Here is a 21,538-nt window from a genome sequence, read left to right on the forward strand (position 1 = left end):
CCCCACTTGAAGCCGGTCCCACGCCTAGATTGCTCACCCATTTCTATAAGCATTTCTATTTATGCATGTGCTTGCATTAATCTCCCTCTTTTTCTATGTTTCTTTTCTTCCTTTTCATTTTAATTTGTACTGTTTTTGCTATATGATAGGATATAAATTAGTTGTGTGAATATCACATGCAATATTCCACCAAAAATTAAAAAGTAAAAAGATTATTAATAAATAAAGCTCATCAGTCCTGAACTGACTCAAGGCAGGCTGAACCCAAGGGAAAACAGTTACATGATTAAAGGTTTGAAATAGTTTTGAATCTAAGAAGATTTCCAGTATTCCTTACCCCCATCATTTAAATGATTTTGACCATAGAACACACACACACACACACACACACACACACACACACACACACGTGCATGTGTGTGTGTGCATGCGAGGTATGCTCACTTGTCTGTGTGCACACCTTTGCACATGTGTTATTAGCCTAAAATCCAAATAGTCCATATGACACAAAACTCTAATTAGTCATAGCAAAGAAAGATATAAACCCCGGAAAGAAACTATTTTACTTTTCCATGGTCCACCAAAGTTTTCAATCAGTGTAAATGAGGCTTTGGATGTCTTACGGGTCATCGTATTACATGAAGTGTTCAAAATTTGTACTTACATAACTTGTGATGAGTTCTCAAAAGTTCTTCCGAAAACTCATTAGAACTGGTGTGCTTGTGTGCACGTGTGTGTATTTATTTATTTATTTATTTATTTAAGTGAGACGCTTACCGTCTTGTAGATTGGACTTGGCCAACGGCTCAATCCAGGACCTTTTTTATTGTCCTTTGCCCAGCCCATTAGGGCACTGGGTCTAGATTTTAAGCCTAATCCCATCCTTGGAGTTTAGTTTATGGGCCCCAGCCCTGTCCTATAGTCCAGGCCACCAAGACCCAGCACACTGCCAACCCTGCTGGCTACTTAAATGAGGAAACGGATTGCCTACTCCCTTGCCACCAGCCCCGTGGCTGATGGTCAGTGCTCCGTGAGCCCCACCATAATGTACGTGTTGTGTCCAGTCCGTTCATCCATTTTTACAGATCATTTTACATTTCAGGGCTTTATTCCAAAAATGAGATGGTTATAAATCTCAGATGGACCACACCACCAGAAAACAATAGTGATTGGATATCCACCATTAAAAATCTCCTAATTACCACTGTACTATTTATTTGACATTCAATCTGTTTATTAGGTCATACAGACAGACTCAGGTGAAGGAAAAAATAAATAAATATCAACTTGATCCAAAACTTTTATTGCCCCTAAAAAAATTTTTAATGATCCATGTTCATTCAACACTATTTCCTATAATGTAGTCCACTTGAGATAGAGATATACTTCATTTTTGGTCTCATGATCTTAACGGCATGCATGAAACACATACATCATGGTGGGGCCACGGAGCACCAACCACCAGCCATTGGCCGGTAGGAGGGGGCCAATCTTTCCACTTAACGAAGCATTTGGATCTCACATAACTGTGCCACGTTGACATACGAGCAGCAGGTATGGAGCTGCTGCGCCATCACGTTTGATTGAGAAGCTTTGTAATACTACGCACTGAGTTTGATGGGTGGGCATGTGTAACACATGCTTAGAAATACGCGTCCTTTCCGAAGGGCGTGGACTGCATCCTACCCCACCCGTCTCTAGCCATGAACCGGCAGTTCCGTAGGATGGCCCACTGTGATGTATCTGTATATCCACATCGTCAACTCCCTTTCTCCGATCATTTTAAGATATGTGCAAAAAATTTAGGCAGATATGACGCTCAAATGGACCATACCAAAAATTGCTTCTTTTTCTACACATCTTAAAATGATTCGAGAGAAGAGATGAACGGCGTAGATAAACCACCTGATCCGTTGGAGTTTTTTTCTTGGGGGTTAGCAGACACAACTCCATGTTCCCTCCCCCCCCCCCCCCCGCCCCCCCCCCCCCCCCGGATCGATACCAAGACCTCAAGTGTTGAAACGAGGTATCTTCACTCAGTCTGCCAGTTGTCCTCACCAACTTCTGTGGGCCCCACCATGATGTATGTTTTGTATCCACACCGTCCATTCATTTGCAGAGATCATATTAGGGTATAATCCAAAGAGTGAGTCTGATCCAAAGCTCGAGTGGACCCCACCACAGAAAACAGTAGGGAGAGTGATGCCCACCATATTTGTGTTTTCCCTTCTTTCATATATTCTTTAACAAATGAACAGGTTGGATGTCAAATGAACATCATGGTGGAACTTTGGAAGGTTTAAACGGTGAGCGTCACTCTCTCCACTGTTTTTCTGTGGTGGGGTCCACTCCAGCCTTGGATCTGCCTCATTCTTTGTATCATGCCCTAAAATGATCTCTCAAAATGTATGGAGGGTGTGGATACCAAACATATATCATAGTGGGGCCCACATAACTTGGTGACGTGACTGGGTAGCCAGGCTGGCTACCGAACCTGTCAGTAGCTAATCCGCGTCCCCTTCCAAATGCTTAGATTGCCTCTATAAGCATGCCTATTGATGTTTATGCTTGCTTTAATCTCCCACACGGTTCTCTATTTCTTTTTTTCCTTTTCAGTTAGTTTCGCACTATTTTTGGCTGTGTGATCAGACAAAAATTAATTTACAAAAAAAAAAAAAAAAAAAAAACTCATTATATGGGCACATGTTTTTGTTGATGTGTAATGTATGGAAACCATACATTAGTTTTTTCTACATTATCGGTTACCTTTGTAAACCACGAGGGAATCTGCATGCAAGGGTCAGTCCCGACCCAGCCCTAATGGCCTAAGTCCTGGTCTTAATAGACCTGAAAAGGCCTCAGACCTGGACCTAATTCAACGCGGGCCAGGCCAACAAAAATATAAACATAAAATTAAAAGTTTAAAATAGTTTTAAATCTAAGAAAAATTTTCATTGTACCCTAAATCTATAATGAATCCCATTATTTAAATGATTTTGACCATAGAACATGATCCCAATTCAAAATTATCTCGGAATCCAGTGATAGGGACCGATCATTCAAAATTATCTCCGGATCCAATGATAAGGACCAATCACAGGAATCTTCAAAATACGATTGGTCATATATGAACTGCATAGAATATAGACCCAGGCCAGGATATTTCTCATTGTCCAACGCCCAGCCCAGTTTGGGGCTGGGTCTATATTCTATGCAGCATGGTATTAAATGGGATTTAGTGGGATGGAAATGTATTTAGACCTGTGTAAATTCCATTGGACATTTGGAGGGGATGGGAAAGGTTGGGATTAAGTGGGATGGAATTGCATTTGGTCCCACTCAGTATTTCCATGGATTTTGAAATCTACTACACATGTGGGCCCCACACCGATGCATGTGCTTATCCATGCCGTCCATCCATATACACACTTTACACCTGACTGACATCCCCTGTGAATTTGGTTCATTGATAACAATTCTATAGTCCACCAAATAGGATTTTGCTTAATCCAGAGTTTTCCAGTGGCAAGAATTTTATCCCCAACATGAGATTGGATGGCCGGAATGTCATGGTATTTCCAAACATGCAATCATTGTGCAATAATGGTATTAATCTCATTTAATATAATTCAATACCATTTAATCCTGCGCACCAAACACAACCCTTGAGCCAAGTTTATAGGCCCAAGCCCTGTCCCTACAGCCCGGGCCCCCAAGCCCAGCACATTGCCAACCCTGCTGGCTACCGAATGAAGCATTTGGATCTCATGGAACTGTACCCGGCCAACCACTACCAGCATTTGTGTAATTTAATCTTATTTATTCAAGTATAACGTCCCTATTTCTATATAGAGAAGGTATAACCCAGTCCTAAATTCTCCCACTTGTGTCCAAGATTCAGACCATCCATTTAGGTGGACCCATTGACGTGACCCAAGAATCAAGTGAGTAAGCTCAGCCGGTCAGGTGGCTCCCCTCAACGATCTGGCCATAGAGAAACGTGCGGTCTGCTGGGATCGTCTCACCAGAGCCTTGATGGACGAGTGAAGGCAGTTTAGGTGATGAGGGGTAACAGATTAGGCACTGACCATGGGGCCCACCTTGATGTACATCATGTATGTATTTTATATCCATGCCATCCATCTGTTTTGCCAGTTCATTCTAAGGCATAGTCCTGAAAATGAGGCAGATCCAAATCTCATGTGGACCTCCCAGTTGTATTGAACTCTCCTTGTGTTTTACTTTCATTCAGGTCCGTGTGACCTCATCAACTGCAGGTTGCATGGCATATAAAAATTACAGTGGGCTGAAGACTTTTTTAATAGTAGGCATTCAATCACCATTATTTTCTTATTGTGTGGTCCACCCGAGATTTAGATCTGCCTCATTTTTGGGACCATACCCTAAAGTAAGCTAGCAAAGCAGATGCATGGCGTGCATATACAGCACATACGTCAAGATGGGTCAATCACATGCGATGGCCTCAGACAGTCCAGCCCTCATCGTGGCCCACCTTGATTTGTGTATTCTATATGACACTGCCGGTTTCTTCGTATCGTTTTAGGGCATGAGTGCAGATTCAACTCTCAAGTAGACCATATCGTAGGTAACAATGATGATTTGATGTGCCACAAAGGTTTTAAATCAAGCTGATATTTGTATTTTCTCGTACATCCATTTTATGTGACCTTATCAAACAGATTGGATGGATAATAAAAATGACCGAAGCATTACAGCGGACCCTGAAAAGTTTTTAATGGTAGGGCATTCAATCACAACTGTTTCAGATAGTACGGTCCACCTGAGATTTGGATGTTCTTCAATTTTAGGCTCATGATCTAAAAGGATCTAGAAAAATGGATGAACAGTATGGATATAGAATACATAGATCGAGGTGGCCCCCACAGTAAGGTCCACGCTAACCACGGCAAGCTTGGGGACTACCAAGGGCTCGATGGTGCACGTGAACGTGTGGGCCATCATCCACGATCCGATCCATTAAAGTTCCATGCTGACCGCTTTCTCGAGGAGGATACTGACATGAAGGAGAATGACTTAGCCTGTTGCCTTTCCTCGTGGGCCGGCGGTGTATCTGGGGACCAGCTTCGTTCAGTCGGTGCTTGGCCACCTGTTGCTGGCACTGCCAAAAGGTGCTGAGCCTGATGATATCGACATGTCGGAGAATCTTGGGTTGTTACTTTCGTGCATACCCCACTTGAAGCCGGTCCTACGCCTAGATTGCTCAGCCATCTCTATAAGCATTTCTAGTAATATATGTCTATGCTTGAAGTTATCTCCCTGTTTTTCTGTGTTTCTTCTCTTCCTTTTCCTTTTAGTTTTGCACTGTTTTTGCTATGTGATTGGACATAAATGATTTGTATGAATATCGCATGCAATCCTTTTTTTTTTTTTTTAAAGTAAAAAGATAAATAAATAAAGTTCATCAGATGGGCACATGTTTTTGTTGATGTGGACCTCAGGCAACCAGACATTAGTTTTCTACATTGTTACTCTGTAAGCCAGGAGGAAATCTGCACGCAAGGGTGTCATTGGGCTAGCAAGGGTTGGTGGTGAGCCAGCTCTAATACCCTAAGCCAAGGCCTTGATCGTAATTAAAAGGCCTCAAGCCTGAACTAACTCAAGGCAGGGCCTAACCAAAGGAAATTAAAATAGTGACGTGATTAAAGGTTTGATATAGATTTGAATCCAAGAAAATCTCCACTAATCCCTACATTTACTATAAATCCCATCATTCAAATGATTTTGACCATACAAAATACACACACTCCAACTAAAATTAGGTGATTCCACCAATCAAGAGTGAACGTGTGGGAATTTGGTGCACTCAGGGGCATTGATATGTGTTCTTAATATTCACTTGAGCATGCAACACCCCTGTCAAATAATCCCTTGTTAGGTGAATATCACTCTTGTAAATACCACATGTAGTTTCAACAGTCGTTATGGGTTGGATCACTTCATTCCTAAATTTCAAGCCCTCAATCTTCCCTGTGAGATCTGCCAACCTTGCATTGACATCATCCTCATCCTTGTACACATGTACTCTTTTCTCTTGTGGTAATGCTTTAGGATTACTAGCTTGGTTGGATATGTCCCATTATTGAGTGGTTTTAGCTAGCACATCAAAGTAATCCCAAGTATCTTTCGGTTCCTTACCTAATCACCCGCCACATCTCGTAACCATGGTGTGGAAAAGCGATAAGTCCTTAAACTGCTCTTAACACTAGAAAAAAGTTTCATCTTCTTTTTAGGAGAAGTTTATTATGTCACGCTCGATAGTATTGGTTTCATGAGCCGAGATGAACTTTTCAAGGAATTCATAGGTCATCTCGGCCTCATGTGCCAATGGATCTCAGAATCAAGGAGTGAAGTCATGCTTTGGCCTTTTCATTTAAAGAGAATGGAAATACCTTTAGTTTAATCACATCATAATGATCATTATTGAAATGTATGGTTGTGATAATCTCTTCAGATTCCTTTATGTGCAAGTATAAACTTTTTTAGTCAAGTCCATGGAATTTAGGGAGTAATTGGATCATCCTTGGTTTAAAGTTCATGTTTCATGTGTTTGTTGGAAAAATCATTCGGGAAGGTATACTTGTTCTTGTTGGTTGTAAGTAATCACAACCGGTGGAACTCGGTGTACCTCATTCTCATCACGTGCCGTCCTAACCCGTGGTGTGTTCTGCATAAGATTCCCATCGAAGTATTGTTCAGTTTCGACTATATTTCTAAATGATATTTTAGGAGTATTAATTAGGTCTTTTCTGACTCATTAATGGATTACAAGCTGGTCGACTAAACCACATTCACTCAAAAATCTCAATGTATGATCCCTTACCCACTTGAGCATGAACCACACAAAATCATAATTCTAACCCTAAGTCCTAAGTCCTATAGCAATTAAGAAACCAAGTAGCTAGAATGAGTAGGAAATGATGATACTAGAAGAGAGGAACTAAAATTAGAAATCCTACAAAACCAAAACAAGTGAAGAATGTTAGTAATGTTAGAAGATTTAAAATAAAATGACAAACCCTAAAAAATTCTTAAATTAAGAAACCCTAAGAGGGTGTTTGGAGCATGGGATTAGATGGGATTAAGTGGGATGGAATTACCAAAATGTGATGATTATACTGTGTCAGGGATTGTCTCCTAATCCCATGGCTTGGAGGCCATCCCACTCCATGTTTGAAAAACGGATTGGCTACTCATCTTCACACTACTAGTCCGTGCTCTGTAGGCCCCACCATGATGTATGTGTTTCATCTATGCCGTCCACCCGTTCTTCCGTGTCATTTTATGGTATGAGCCCAAAAATGAGTTTGATCAAAATCTCAAGTGGACCACACAGTTCGCCCTAAGAGGTTTTTAATGGTGCAATTCAATCACTACCGTTTTCCCATGGTGTGGTCCACCTTAGATTTATATCTACCTCATTTTTGGGATGAAGCATAAAAATTATATTTCAAAATGGATGGACGACATGGATAAAACACATATATCATGGTGAGGTCCACATAGCACTGGCCACTAGCAACACGAAACCCAAAGTAGGACCGTAGAAACCCTTTCCTCGGCGTTGATTCCAAGAAGGGCTTCACAACCCCATACCTTGTGTGATTCCCAAACACACATTTCAATGATCCATAGGATCTTAAAACCCACTCCCACCAAAATCCATTTAAACTCATGCACCAAACACCACCTAAAAACCATAGGTTAGAAAAATTCAAAAAAATAGAAACATATAACTTAAAATAAAAATTAAATCTAGAAAACTCAAACCTAAGTGTGTTTAATGCCACTCCTTGGTAACAACATTAAAAACTTGTTCAAGGCAAACCCCAAGTGCAAGTCTACGATTTAGTAATAACTCAGTAAGACCGAGGTCAAATCCACAGGGAATGGGGAATACTGCCTGGAATAAATCTAAATCTAATAGTTTGTCTGGGTTTTTAATACAGCGATCGAGAATATAGTTTTTAAACAATAAAAATAAAATACTAAGAATCCAAAAATTCACTCATAGCAATTATAATATCTCATTCATTGATTCAATGTATAATTCAATTAAAATCGAAGTATTATCATATCCAATCGGAAGATAATTCTATTGAATCAATTATTGACACCAAAAAAAAATATGATTTCGATTGTACGATTATATTATGAAGTGATCGGATCTCAATCGTATGGAATTAAAAGCGCCTAATGTACTTGGAGGTGACACTAGATTAATCAATTATACAAATTGATTCTTTCTATAATTCAGTATTGTAATTGCACTTCCAAGCATCTAATGTGCCCAGAGTCGACAATTGATCAAAGATGAAACAACATAAAAGCTTTTAAAGTAAATCCAAATATATTTCAATATACTATCATCATTCAACCTATTATTATTAAATTAAATTAATTAAATACTGAAATTAAATTACAAGCTTCATCAATTATCCTTAACTAAGAGATTAGTCAAATATGGCTAACATTTTATAAGAAAAATAAAAGATAAATTAGAATAATGAGAAGAAGAAAAAGGACAGCTCTGTGTAAGCTTTATCGCCCCTAGGGATTTCTTCCAAGTCTTAATTCGTTTTTAGAATGCCTAAAACATTCCTTTAAATAAGAAAAATTCACACCAATTTGGAACCGACTTCAAATTTATGCACTTTATCACTTTCGATCGCATCAAATTTGTCTTCGGTTGTAGCCGAATTTCTTTCAAATTAATTTGAAGTCTATGTCTCCCTTCGGTCGCACTGAACTCTCATTCAGTAGTACCGAACCCGGCTTCGATCGCACCTAAGTGTTGAGCCGAATTAAGTCTGAAAATCACTGTTTCTTGTTGGATTATTATATGCATCTTCGGTCGGACTGAACCAACCTCAGGTGGGACCGAACAATCTGTTATTTTTGTTATTGTGCTGCATAATTTAGCCAGTCTTTTTTCTCTCCTTTGTACTTGGTTTTCTTGGATCTTTGGTATGTGAATTCTTCATTGACGACCTTCATAAACCCAATTTTTTAATTATCTTTTAAGCTCTAAATCTATCATTTTAAGCACGTATTTGTCTTTAGGTCCAAAATCACCTCGAATGAAGAAAACATATATAATTATATTAAATTTACTCTTAAATATCAAGAAAGCTAAAGTAATTGAGAGGATAAATATGTAATATTTGAGTATCAACATATGCATTACATGGTTGGATGTCTGTATGACAATATTTGGGCCCTCGTGCTGGTCCGTATGCCTAATGAAATTTAGAGGAGTAGGAGCCTGTGAATATGAGTATATGGACCTTTATGGTCATGTATTACATGAGTGGATATTTTGTATGCCGGCCATGTGATGGCTGCTTGGACGAGTGGTTTGTGTTGAGGCAATAGGATGGCCAAGCGGTTAATATTTTTTAGAAGGTTTAAGAATGGTGCATCATTATCAACTAAGGCTTAGATTTCAAGATTGGAGACACCTATCATCCAATAAACCCATTATGATTGGCCAATTAAGTCATCTTCCATCATATATTGAGTGGGGGTAAGCATAGTAGGATATGTGCAAAAGTCATTTCCATTGTTGGGATTAGGAAGGGAAGAGGTGCGACAAGCCAATCTACCATCGTGTGCTGGGTCGAAGTGGGTGGTATTCTAACTGCTGAGGTCAGATAGGTTGAAACAAATCTGAATCCCCCATTGTTAAGCCAACGGCTAGATGGGAAGGGGTTGATACACCTATGACTTGATTATTTGAAAATGCGTCTCACACTTGCGTAAATATGTGATATTACACTTGTGTGATATGTTTATGATTCCTATGGAGATATATTATGTAATTTGGACGTGTGCCATTTGAGATGATGGATATGTAGCATTTGAATCATGCATTTATTCATCCACTAATCACCTGGTTTGGCGGTGCGCAACCATATTGTTATGTGCCCATTCATTATGGCTAAGATTTTGGTTAAGTATGGGACTAACCCGAGGTAAGGAGCTTACCACATTGGCATTCATTATCAAAATCAAGTATGGGACTGGTTTGGATAAAAGTCTCTTATGGTGGACTCCACAACTTGCGAGACCGTGTACTACCATCCCAACGACACAATGTGCCAGATTCATTTCACTATTTTCCCTATTATGCTAAGTTGTTTACATGCATTCACGTATCCCAGGATAGCAGGAGTCTAAATAATTCTACTACAACCTTTTCATGGGTCATGGTTAAACATGTAAGGAACGGTTCGATTGAGGTCTCCTATCTTAGATTCACTTAGCATGTTAGGTATAAGACTAATGTAAGTTGTTGCCCTTGATGCACGGCCCCTACTAACCTGTGATATTGCACCTTGTGTCCTGATCTTTCATATAGCATGCAGCTCGCATTACTCTATGCCATGTTTGCTTCGGAGTACATGTTGACAAAATATTTAGGACTTAATTATCAAGTGTATGATGAACTCCTATCCTCATAAAGGTCCCAAGTTTTGGTATTATGCAATAATTGATTGAATTGTATAATACTATGCTCATCTATATTTAGCTATAATAATATGCCTGAATATCCAACTAATTACTTCTCATATCTAACTCATTTTTTTACAGTGACCAAAAAGGACAAGAGAATTAGGTTGTGTGGTGTTGATGGATGAAGTTGATAAAGGCAGAAACGAATTGGCTACTCCCCCTGCCACCAGCCAATGGCTGGTGGTCGGTGCTCTGTGAGCCCCACTATGATGCATGTGTTTCATCCATGCTATCCATCTATTTTTATAGGTCATTTTATGTTATGAGAGAAAAGTTGAGGTATATCAAAATCTCAAGTGGACCACATTACAGGAAGAAGTGTTGAATGAATGTTGACCATTAAAAACATTTTGGGGGCCGTAAAAGTTTTGGGTCAAGTTGATGTTTATTGTTTCCCTTCATCTGGATCTTTATGACCTAATCAACAATTGGATGTCAAATAAACAGTACCGTGTGCCTTGGGAGGATTTTAATTGTGGATATCCAATCATTATTGTTTTCCTTTGGTATGGTCCACCTGAGATTTATATCCCTATCATTTTATTTTTTTTTATGGATGAAACAAATACATCATGGTGGGGCCCACAGAGCACCAACCACTAGCGACGGGGCTGGTGTCAGGGGGAGTAGCCACTCCATTTCCGGTAACGGTGGCCCCATTTCACATTTATGCAAGCGTTTTAAAAAATTAAGGGTAATAAACGTAGTGATTAAGGACGAGTGTCAGTTGCGAGAAAATAGTTTTTTAATGAAAAGATGATAATACCCTCTTTATCGGATAAGCATATCCTTCAAAGTGATATATTAGAACGCGAGCTCTTATTTTAATTTTGCCAGCCTGAAAGTCTGTTTCACACCTCAGGTGCGCCACACGATGCGTGAGGACAAAAAAGCATAATCTTTAGGCCAGAAGATATAAACAATGCAGCCCAACCGACAGAAAATCTCAAAAGTAGCACATGTTCCATTGGCATGCGTGCTGGATAGGGGACGCGGATTTCCTGCGAAAGCGTCTCGCACTCCTGCGCTGGGAACCTAGGAGGGGCCCACCGTGATGTTTGTGAGGAATCCACACCGTCTATACGTTTTTTCAGCTCATTTTATGACTTTCAGACAAAAACAATCCGGATCCAATGCTCAAGTGGGCCGAAAATTTTAGGATTGAACTTCCACAGTTAAAGTACTCGTGGGGCCACAGAAGTTTTGAATCAGGATAAAATTTGTGTTTTCAGTTCATCCCAGTAGGAATGATGTTATGAACGGTATGGATGGCATGTAAACATCACTGTCAACCCCAGGGAGGTTTCAACGGTAGGAATTTCCCTACCCACCTTTTCCTTTAGTGCGGCCCACTTGAGTCTTGGATCCTAATCAATTTTGGGATCAAGTCCTACAATGATCTCACGAAACGGATGGACGGGGTAGATGTCTCACAAACATCACGGTGGGCCCCACCTAGGTTCCCAGCGCAGGAACTTCCTGCCAAAGCTTTAGCAGGAAATCCGCGTCCGTGGATAGGCGCGGCCCAACAGGCGTTTGGGTAAAAATCAGTCTTCAAAGACTTTCTTAAGCCCCACCATCAGAATAATTAACAACAAATGACCTGAATGATTTTTGGCTATCCTTCATACACGATAGGCCCCACGCTATCTGGATGGTTTAGATTCTCATAAATGCATGCCATGTATACAGTAGATGAGTCTCCACCATTTAAAAATAATAGTGAACAAGGGAGCCCATGTCTTGAAATTCTTTGTGACCGTGCCCAGACACGAGAACCAAGGTAAAAAAACAAAAAACAAGTGATGGGGCCGAGCCTAACAATGCTGCCCATCAGTTGTTAAGGATGCGTTTGGTTGCACCAGATAACATATCCGGGTTGAGCTAAACAATGATGCCCAACAATTGTCAGGGTCATGATATTAGCAACAACAAAAGCATCTTTGTATTGTGCATTGGTACTGCTGAAATATAATACTTAAAAGGCAATGAAATGCAGTTCTGCCCATACATACTCATTGCCCAGCACAAAAACAAAACTAACAAGCTATTGAAACGACTAAGGCCATGTTTGGCCAGGAATGTTATGCGTAGTCGCACAACAAAAGCATCTTTGTATCGCTTATTGGCACTGCTGAAATATAATACAGAGGCAAATGAGGGACATGCAGTTCTGCCCAAAAAAAAAAAAAACTCATTGCGAAGCACAGACTCAAAACTAACAAGCTAGTTAAGCGGCTAAGGCCATGTTTAGCCAGGAATGCTAGGCGTGGTTGCACATTTGGAAAATCAACCCAAGTTGTGCTGATTCAAATGCCTATGTAAGAATGTTTGGGGGCATTTTAATCACGCATGGAATGCGCCATTGATTAGGTAGAACAATCAAGAATGCACTTGGCTTGTTTGTTCCCCAACTATATGATTGTTGTACCCTTACAGTCGTACTCTCCTTCTTTTCCTTTGTCTGCTTTCATCATCATCATCTTCCTCTTCTTCTTCTTCTTCTTCTTCATCATCAGCATCATCATCATCATCTTGGTCTTCTTTTTCTGATTCGGATTCAAGTTCAGATTCGGATTCTAGATCAGATTGCTCAATAAAAATGGTTTGGAGGAGAGTCTTAATATTGAGATCATCCCATTCTATTGCATCCCACCACTTCCTGCTTCCCTTTATCTTTTCAAGAGAAGGGCCTACATTGCCAACAGAGAGAGGAAGCTTCTTCAGTTTCGGACAGTTCACTACCACTATAGTGACAAGAGAATCACACACCACTGCCATCTTTGAAATGCTTCTCAATTCACCTAAAAATCCCAACCATAGTTCTTTTAACCTTGGGAGTGTGATGGTGTTACTGCGGTCCCTATCTGCCATCCCTTCATCTTCTACTACAATCTCCTCAATCTGATCACACATCCAAAGTCTAACATATTCAAGATTTCTGAGATGTTGGAACAACACAAAGGCAAATAAATACTTGAGACTATGACAATGTTCGACGGTCACACTTTTAAGGCTTGAAAGGGTATCAAACTGCGGGACACCTCTGTGGAGGGTTCCTAAATTGGGAAGGTTATAAAGTATCAACTCCTCCATATCAGGCAATATGTTATTCTCCACCATCAAAATGCATTCCATCGTATCACAATCAACCACGCTACATTCTTTCAAGTTCCACAACTGTGATATACATTGCATCTCCGACAAGCAGCTGATACCGCGACAGTTCTTAATGACCAGCTCAAGAGTAAAAGAAGGGAGCAGAAGGGAGTCCTTTTCATCAATGAGATCACAGCCGAGGATCTGTACACTGTATTTCCACCTAAAAGAAGCCAAGGGTAGACAATTCGGCACCCTCCCTATATCATAACGGAAGCTTTTCAGCCTTTGCCAATGCCGGGATTTCACATAGAAAATAAAACTGGGCAAATCCACAAAGTGTATGGAAAGATTAGCCAAGTGTGTGGCACTTGTGATCTCGTTGATGTCCGCTCCTGCCAACCCATCTGACAAGTTCAATGTCCAACTACATCTGCTCTCAAACATCAAGAGGTCTTCAAGTAGAGGGAGCTTCTGCAGCACCCCACCTGGATATGTTTGCAAATTCCTTGTGTAAGAGAGGTCAAGGCGTCTTAGGTTAACCAACTCATCCATCCCTTGCGGCAATTCTTTGATAATGGTATGAGAGAGGTCCAGCACTCTTAGTTTTTTGAGCTTTGCTAGTGAAGGGACCATCTTTAGTCTCTCACAGTGACGAAATAGTAGTTCCTGTAGGTTCTTCAAGTTGGAAATTGACTCCGGTAAGAACTCTATCTTTGTATGAGATAGGTTCAGAACTAAAATACTGTGTATGTGCTCAAAGAACCCATGTGCCATATCTTCTGATGGAGAGCTTTCTTTCAAGCACATAGAATAGGGTTTAGGACTATCAAACAAGGTTGTGAGTGATGCTTCCTCAGTTTCTTTATCCATGACTAGATTATCGAGCCTGCATGTGTAACAAGCTATAATCAGGAAAAGGAAGGTAATCAACATCTTACATTGGACTACAAGTTGTTCAATTCACTGCAATGGAATGAGTACTAGACATATTTTTAGTACAAAAAACATATGGTTAATGGAAGTAAACATAGAAGGGAAGATTTCTTTATAAATAGATCGTCATCTGTCATGCCCTTATCCCTGCTTTACAAAACCCTAAATCCTGGCAAAAGTTTAACCACCACTCGATGATTTTTGCATCATTAGATAGGTGCATTTATATTTTGCATCATCGCTTGCTAATAGTGGCAAGGAATTAAGCAAAATCGACCATACATCCCAGTTAATTGTCCCACACGGCATTTAAGGGATTTGGGAACATTGCCAAGCCATCCCCATAACCATGAACTTGGCTTGTGTCCTGCCTCACCTTGATGGAATTGGTCCATGCATGATGTATGGGTTTTATCCATGCTGTTCATCCATTTTTCCAGATCATTTTAGATGTGATTCCAGAAAATGAGACAGATCCAAGACTCAAGTGGACCACAATATGGGGATTGAACTACCACCATTAAAAAATTATTGGGGGCCACAGAAGTTTTAGATCAAGCTAACATTTGTATTTTCCTTTCATCCAGATTTTTATGACCTTATGAACAAGTTGGATGGCAAAATAAACAATATGGTAGGTCTTAGTGAGGTTTCAACCATGGTATACAAAAATGGTTATGCAATTGCCATAATGGTAACGGCCATAACCGTTACGCATTACGGGACAAAACGGCTATAACGGCTGTTAAAGAAAACACTGCCTGTAACAGTCTAACAGGTTTTTAATTTAAAAATAAAAGTAAAAATCGGCTGAAATGTCCAGTATTGGTGATGGTGGCCGTAACCATTATGAAATACCTTGGTTTCAAGGATGGCCATGATTATCACCACTGCTACCTATGGTGTGGTCCACTTGAACCTTGAATCTGTCTCGGTTTTGGGCTTATACCTAAAATGATTTGGAAAAATAGATGAACGGCATAGATAAAACCATACATCACGGTAGGTTCCACAGTGACCCTGCCACCAATTTCTGTCCAGGTGGGGGCAGGATTCAATCCGCTTTCCATGAAGATGGGATTGTTAGCAGCCTCTGTGTGCATGTACACACGACCGTATCTGTAGTTGTCTTTACAAGTTGGGACAAGGGAAGAGCATTGTACCTGGTTTTGATTCAACGTTCAAATGAAGTCACAAGAGATGAGTGCAGGGTTGCATGCAACTAGCTACCAATAAATTATACATGTATTATGTCTGATGCATATGTATTGGGAAAATTACTAACATAAGTTTTTTTTAACACGCCCATACACTCACACCACAATGGGATTTCACTACCTATGGGTACTTGAACCCTTGACCTAGTGTTAAAACACTTGTTAGTCTACTACGGGGGCAAGAGTAAGGACCCAATTTTGGTTAATATCCTTGAAAAGGGCTAAAATCCACTATTAACAAAAAAGGGTTGCTGGCCAAAGAGACCCCAGCCAATGATTTTGTGTGGCAGAAATTGCATTTCAGGATATGGTATGCAAGATGTGAGAGAGAGGCGGTCCTTATTCATGCCTTTATTCATGCCTTGGTGGTAGACTCACAAGAGTTTCAACATGATGTCATGGGTTCCAATACCCATTGTGGTGAAATCCCACTGTGGTGTGTGTGGGTGTAAGTGCATGTCTACAAAAAAAAAAAAAAAAGATTGGTATTCATGTGCTTTTATACGATGGTTTAAAAAAGCAGCCACATACTCTAGTTCACTACCATTTTTTAAATGGTGGTGCCTCATCCTCCACAAGCTTGGTATTCATGTGCTTTTATACAATGGTTAAGGCATGTTTAGTTTTCCAGTTTTCTATGAAATGCAAAGTAAATGAGCCATCGTTATAATTTGTAGGTGTTTGTTTAAACAAAAATTATGAAATAAAAACTAAGAATCAAATACACTTGTAAAAGTAGGTAACGTATTATTAATTAAGAGCCATCCATCTTTGTATCAAGTTAAACTTACCATTTTTTACCATGATTTGTGGATGAAACAAACAATGTAACAAAATCATCATTGCAGTCAAATGCAAGTAATGTTACCACACAATCACAAGAGTAAATAATCATTACCCATTTACAACCATTTACCGTTGTAATTAGAAAACTAAACAGTCCCTAATAAGTGATATTGTGCATGGATTATATTGCTAAAATTACAATGATCCCCTAAAAATGGCTTCACTCTTAATTACCTATTATTATGGTTTTAAACGTTTTCCATGTCCTTTAATTATGCATAGTTTTAATAATTCGAAAAACTAAGTATGTGCAAATTTGTGCCCCTGGTGTCTCTAATTACATACTGTAGAGATACTCTAATTACATACTGTAGAGATACATGCCATGATACATTATTTTTTAATGTTTGAAAAGTGCAGTCTAAGAAAGTGTGCATGCTTCCCTAATATGAAGGTAAGGGGGGTGTTGGAATGGACCAAATTCATGAATTTGGTTTGCCTTAATTGCTAAATCCACTAATTGCCCAATTAGCAACAGAGGCATAAATCATGAATGTGGTAATTAAGGAAAAACTTAAAATTCTTCAATTCATAAAGTTGGGAAATCAAAAGCATCTCATGGTTAAGCTTGAGAAAGGTTTCCTAACATGAAAAAAAATCATTTTGGCCCATTTGGGAGCGTGGATTTGGAACCCCCTGGATTTGAAACGCCCTGGATTTGAAATCCTCTTATTGTGTTTGGCACCATGGATTTAGAATCAACTTTAATCCAAAAGTAGCTATGCATAGTATATTTACAAGGGTTTGAATATAATTACTAAATCAACTTTAATATCTCTAATTAGTGAACGTATGTAATGTTTGACACAATGGATGTAATAAGCCTGCTGAAATATATACTTTGCCTGAAAATTATGAAATTCCAAGTCTCGGATGGGCCACAAGCACAAGATCACGTCCGAGCGACAAACCAGCGATTTTTAACCGTTGATTTACATGGACAATGTTTGGACGGCATTGATCATTGTATTAAAGTAATTATAGTGATGCAATTGATAATCTAATTAGATTAGTTATTTTGGGATATCATTAGTGGGTCATGTGTCCAATAGATTAATAGTCTAATTAGATTAGTTATTTTGGGATATCATTAGTGGGTCATGTGTCCAATAGATTAATAGTCTAGTTACACACGTGTTACACATGCAACTCTTGGAAGGATTTTAGATGTAATCCAAGCTTCACCGTGGATTTGAAACCCCCTGTTTGAGGGGATTTGAAACCCCCTGGATTACAAACCCCCGGTTACTTTATGGTGCCAAACAACCAGTGTATTTGAAATCCCCTCAAATCCATCCAAATCCATGGTGCCAAACAACCCCTATAGATATTGGTCTTATGGCTATTTGATCATTAGATTAAAGTGATGTTTTTGAGGGATGAGTAACCAAAGGTGGAAGCCACATGGTGAAAGATCATTTTATCAAAGTAATTTATGAGAGTGACGGGTAATCAAAAGGGAACTCCATGTGATGAATGATAATAAATCTTTCTTGGTAACGTAACGATGGATCATACATTCCCTCTCAAAAAATTGTTTATTTATTATTATTTTTTCTCTTTTGGAGACGCAAAAAAGGGGGAATTGTCATATTTGATGGCTGAAATTACAAATTCAAATGAAAGTACGGCAAAACTCACCATTTTTTATTTTTTATTTTTTCGGAAATTCCATTTCAAAATGCATAACAAGAACAATTCAATCTTAAACAAACAGAACAAAAACAAAAAAAAACAAAAAACAAAAAAAAAAAAAAGAAGCCATTTTTGTTAGTCGTTGTGTCTATGTAGGTGCATGGATGAGTGGAAATCTGGATCATTCAAATCATTGCCCCATTGTGGATGGAGAATAGCTTAAAAGTCGTGAGAATGGAATAATTTCAACCATCTGGTTTTGCTTGTGAATTTGGACCATTGATCATTTCATTCATAACCGTCCATTTGAAATCTACCAGTTGGATTATTCTGATTATCCAATTAGTGTCATTTTCAGGCTATGGTTCATCCACAATAGGCCCTACACATTCCACACAAAGATTGACACACGACGCGCCATGTGAATGTGGATGGCCATAACCATCACAAATCAATGTAGATTTCCTTACCAAAAATCAATCGAATCCAAATGAGCAGCGCCGAGATCGCTGATCATCTTCCTTTTTTCGTTGATGGAATCTTCAGCCAGAGAGTGAGAAGCATGGTCGCCCGTTGACAAACTATCAGCTCTCGCCACCTTCAATGGATTTTGATGAGAAATTTCACCTAAACTGCTACTCCTATCACCCTCTCTAATGCAAAAATCGATATTGGGTGTTGTCCCACTCGTCATCGTGACCGTTGGCTGTTGATCAAACGATGTTAGGCTCATCGATTTTTTGAATACTCGGCATACGCTACATTCATTTCGTAACTTTGGAACTGCATCCGAAGATGATGGTTCTTCAAGGGCTTTATACTCATGTAACACCCAGTCGGTTCTATCCCCTCTGGGGGCAAACCCTTTATAGAAAACCATGGTTTTCTTCCGGCCGATGACTCTATTGTTGGAGGAGATGCTGCGATCCTTGCCGGTCGCTTTCCAGTACCCCGACGGCGTTTTTCGGTTCTGCCTTCCTGTCGGGGCTTCTTGCATTGGACTGAAGAAATACCATTCATTAGTATCTCTGATGAGCGACTCACCCGGGAGCTGCCAAGGGTCGAGAGTGAAAACGTCGACAACAGGAATAACACGGTCCAAGTCCTCTCTCTTCTCTCGCTTGCTACGCAGGTAGAATCCCACCAGTTCTTCATCTGTTGGGTGGAATCTACAACCTACTGGGAGATTGCTCATAGCTCCCTTTTTTGTTGTTGTGGCAACGTCGGTGGCGGCGTCGGCGACTTTGGTTGCTGTAGTTCTCTCTCCCTCTCCCTCCATCTTTATCCTCTCTCTGTTGTTGTTGCTGTTGCTCTCTTCTCTCTCACCCTTTGTTGTTATTGTAATTGAGGTTGTTGTTCCCTCTCCTGCCCTTTGTTGCTCAAACCCTAGAAAGATCAACGGGGGTGATCTAGTCTTTTCACATACAAGAGGGGAAATCCATATCGACTGACAAACAGGGAAATACAGAGTATCCAGACTCAAGAGAGATCTACACGCCGCGTGTGGGAATGGATTGGCTACTCCCCCGGCGACCAGCCAATGGCTGATGATCGGTGCTCTGTGGGCCCCACCATGATGTATTTGTTTCATCCATGACGTCCATATATTTTTATAGATCATTTTATTATTTGATACCGAAAATGAGATATATCCCAATCTCAAGGGGATCACATTACAGGAAACAGTGTTGAATGAACGTGGACCATTAAAAACTTTTTGAGGGCCATAAAAGTTTTGGATCAAGATGATCTTTGTTTTTTCCGCTCATCTGGTCTGTATGACCTAATAAACAGATTGGATGTCAAATAAACAGTAAAGTGGGCCTTAGGATGATTTTAATGGTGGATCTCCAGTCACTATTGTTTCCATGTGGTGTGGTACCTTAGATTTATATCCCTTAATTTTTGGATAAAGCTATAAAATGATCTTAAAAAATGGATGAACGGAATGGATGAAACATTAATACCCCCATCCGGAGAACCGAACATCAGCCGCGGGGCTGGTGGCAGGGGCGTAGCCAATCCGTTTCCGTGCGAGAGTATCACTTGAGCCTCAGAATCACCCCCATCCGTAAAGCTTATTACAGCTATACCCCTTAAATTCGGAAACGCCACTGGAAGCGTGAAATGATGCCACTGTCATCAACTTCGACAATCGATACCGTTCACCCGTCGGCTCAGGTACTTTTTGGTCACGGAACCAAAAGAGGAAGCGGATTGGCTGGTGTACCTCACACCAGCTCAGCTATATTTATTGAAGTCCTTCTATTGCTCGATGTCCAAGCCAACTACTGTTGTAGGCGATTTTGAAATGATAGGATTTATCCTTCTAATTGGATATTTTTTACCTTACATTTCAGACATTTCTTTCAAAGGTGATTATAGGCTTTGGATTTCTCAATGGAATTACGATAAATAAAAGAATTAAAAACTAAAAAGACTAATAACACCAATTTTATTAATTTATATTTGAAGCTTAGTATAACCAGTAGATATACAAAATAAATAGAAAAATAAGTAAAAAATAATACCTGTGATCATCTACGTAAACAAACAATCAGGGCATGTAGTCAATAGGATGCAACCAGAGTGTAATATTCCAAGCAAGGACTCAATTGATCAAAGATCCAACGATGGTAGATTATGAATATTTAAACTACTCCTAAGCGTATTGCAATTATAACCCCTAAGCGTACTACAACTATGGCATTGGACAGTAATAATTTAACCTAACCTAAACTCTAGACATTCTGCAATGTACCTGGATAGAAGTGAAGGAATTAAACTAAAATAAGTAGCATTGCGCTATGTAGAAAGATTGTGTTTAGAGTAGGCCCAAGCTTTTTACCGTGTGCTCCTTATATAGTTCGGGAGGAGGCAAACCCTTGTTGGGTTTCCTTGTTGGTCCAGGATCCTTGACGATTATGATGCGGGATCATTTTCCAATCTTCTTAGCTTGGCCAAAGAGATCTACGAAAGTCATGGTATCAAACCATTTTCAAATCTCCTTGCCAACATGACTATAGAGATCCGTAGACGTTATGTGATCAATCTCACTAGACCCGAATTCTTCACTTCTTCCTTCGATTTCCTTCCATTTTGAGAAGAACATACTTCTCGAACCTTCGTAATCATTGCGAAAGCGTCATTTGTCTTTGGGAGGATCTCCCATTTTAACAGGATTATGTGAGATGACTTTGCCGAGCATATCCAAATTATAATAAGATTACTATCTTTGTGGGTCGTTATAA

At 39.7% G+C, this 21,538-nt stretch overlaps 2 protein-coding genes across 2 annotated transcripts; both read right to left on the reverse strand.

Annotated features, from left to right (window-relative positions):
- Positions 1-4,979: 4,979 nt before the first annotated feature.
- On the reverse strand, positions 4,980-14,526 carry LOC131220332 (probable disease resistance protein At4g27220). The gene is made up of 2 exons (XM_058215279.1): positions 13,252-14,526; positions 4,980-5,159 (listed from the first exon to the last, which is right to left on the reverse strand). The coding sequence occupies exons 1-2, from the start codon at positions 14,524-14,526 to the stop codon at positions 4,980-4,982; spliced, it is 1,455 nt and encodes a 484-aa protein (XP_058071262.1).
- A 3,880-nt stretch (positions 14,527-18,406) lies between these two features.
- LOC131220686 (NAC domain-containing protein 90-like) lies at positions 18,407-19,626 on the reverse strand. Its single transcript, XM_058215462.1, has one exon. It carries the CDS (start codon positions 19,564-19,566, stop codon positions 18,754-18,756), a length of 813 nt encoding a protein of 270 aa, XP_058071445.1. The 5' UTR covers positions 19,567-19,626; the 3' UTR covers positions 18,407-18,753.
- Between the last annotated feature and the right edge of the window lie 1,912 nt (positions 19,627-21,538).

The sequence above is a fragment of the Magnolia sinica genome, chromosome 12, assembly GCF_029962835.1.
Source record: "Magnolia sinica isolate HGM2019 chromosome 12, MsV1, whole genome shotgun sequence".
Classification (NCBI taxonomy): domain Eukaryota; kingdom Viridiplantae; phylum Streptophyta; class Magnoliopsida; order Magnoliales; family Magnoliaceae; genus Magnolia; species Magnolia sinica.

Excerpts from the sequence above, each read along its gene's own strand:
- LOC131220332 (XM_058215279.1), bottom strand. The coding sequence starts at position 14,526 with ATGGATAAAGAAACTGAGGAAGCATCACTCACAACCTTGTTTGATAGT. Across the intron at positions 5,160-13,251 it reads TTCCTCTCTCTGTTGGCAAT|GCTCAGCACCTTTTGGCAGT; the intron begins GTAGGCCCTTCT and ends CGATATCATCAG.
- LOC131220686 (XM_058215462.1), bottom strand. The coding sequence starts at position 19,566 with ATGGAGGGAGAGGGAGAGAGAACTACAGCAACCAAAGTCGCCGACGCC.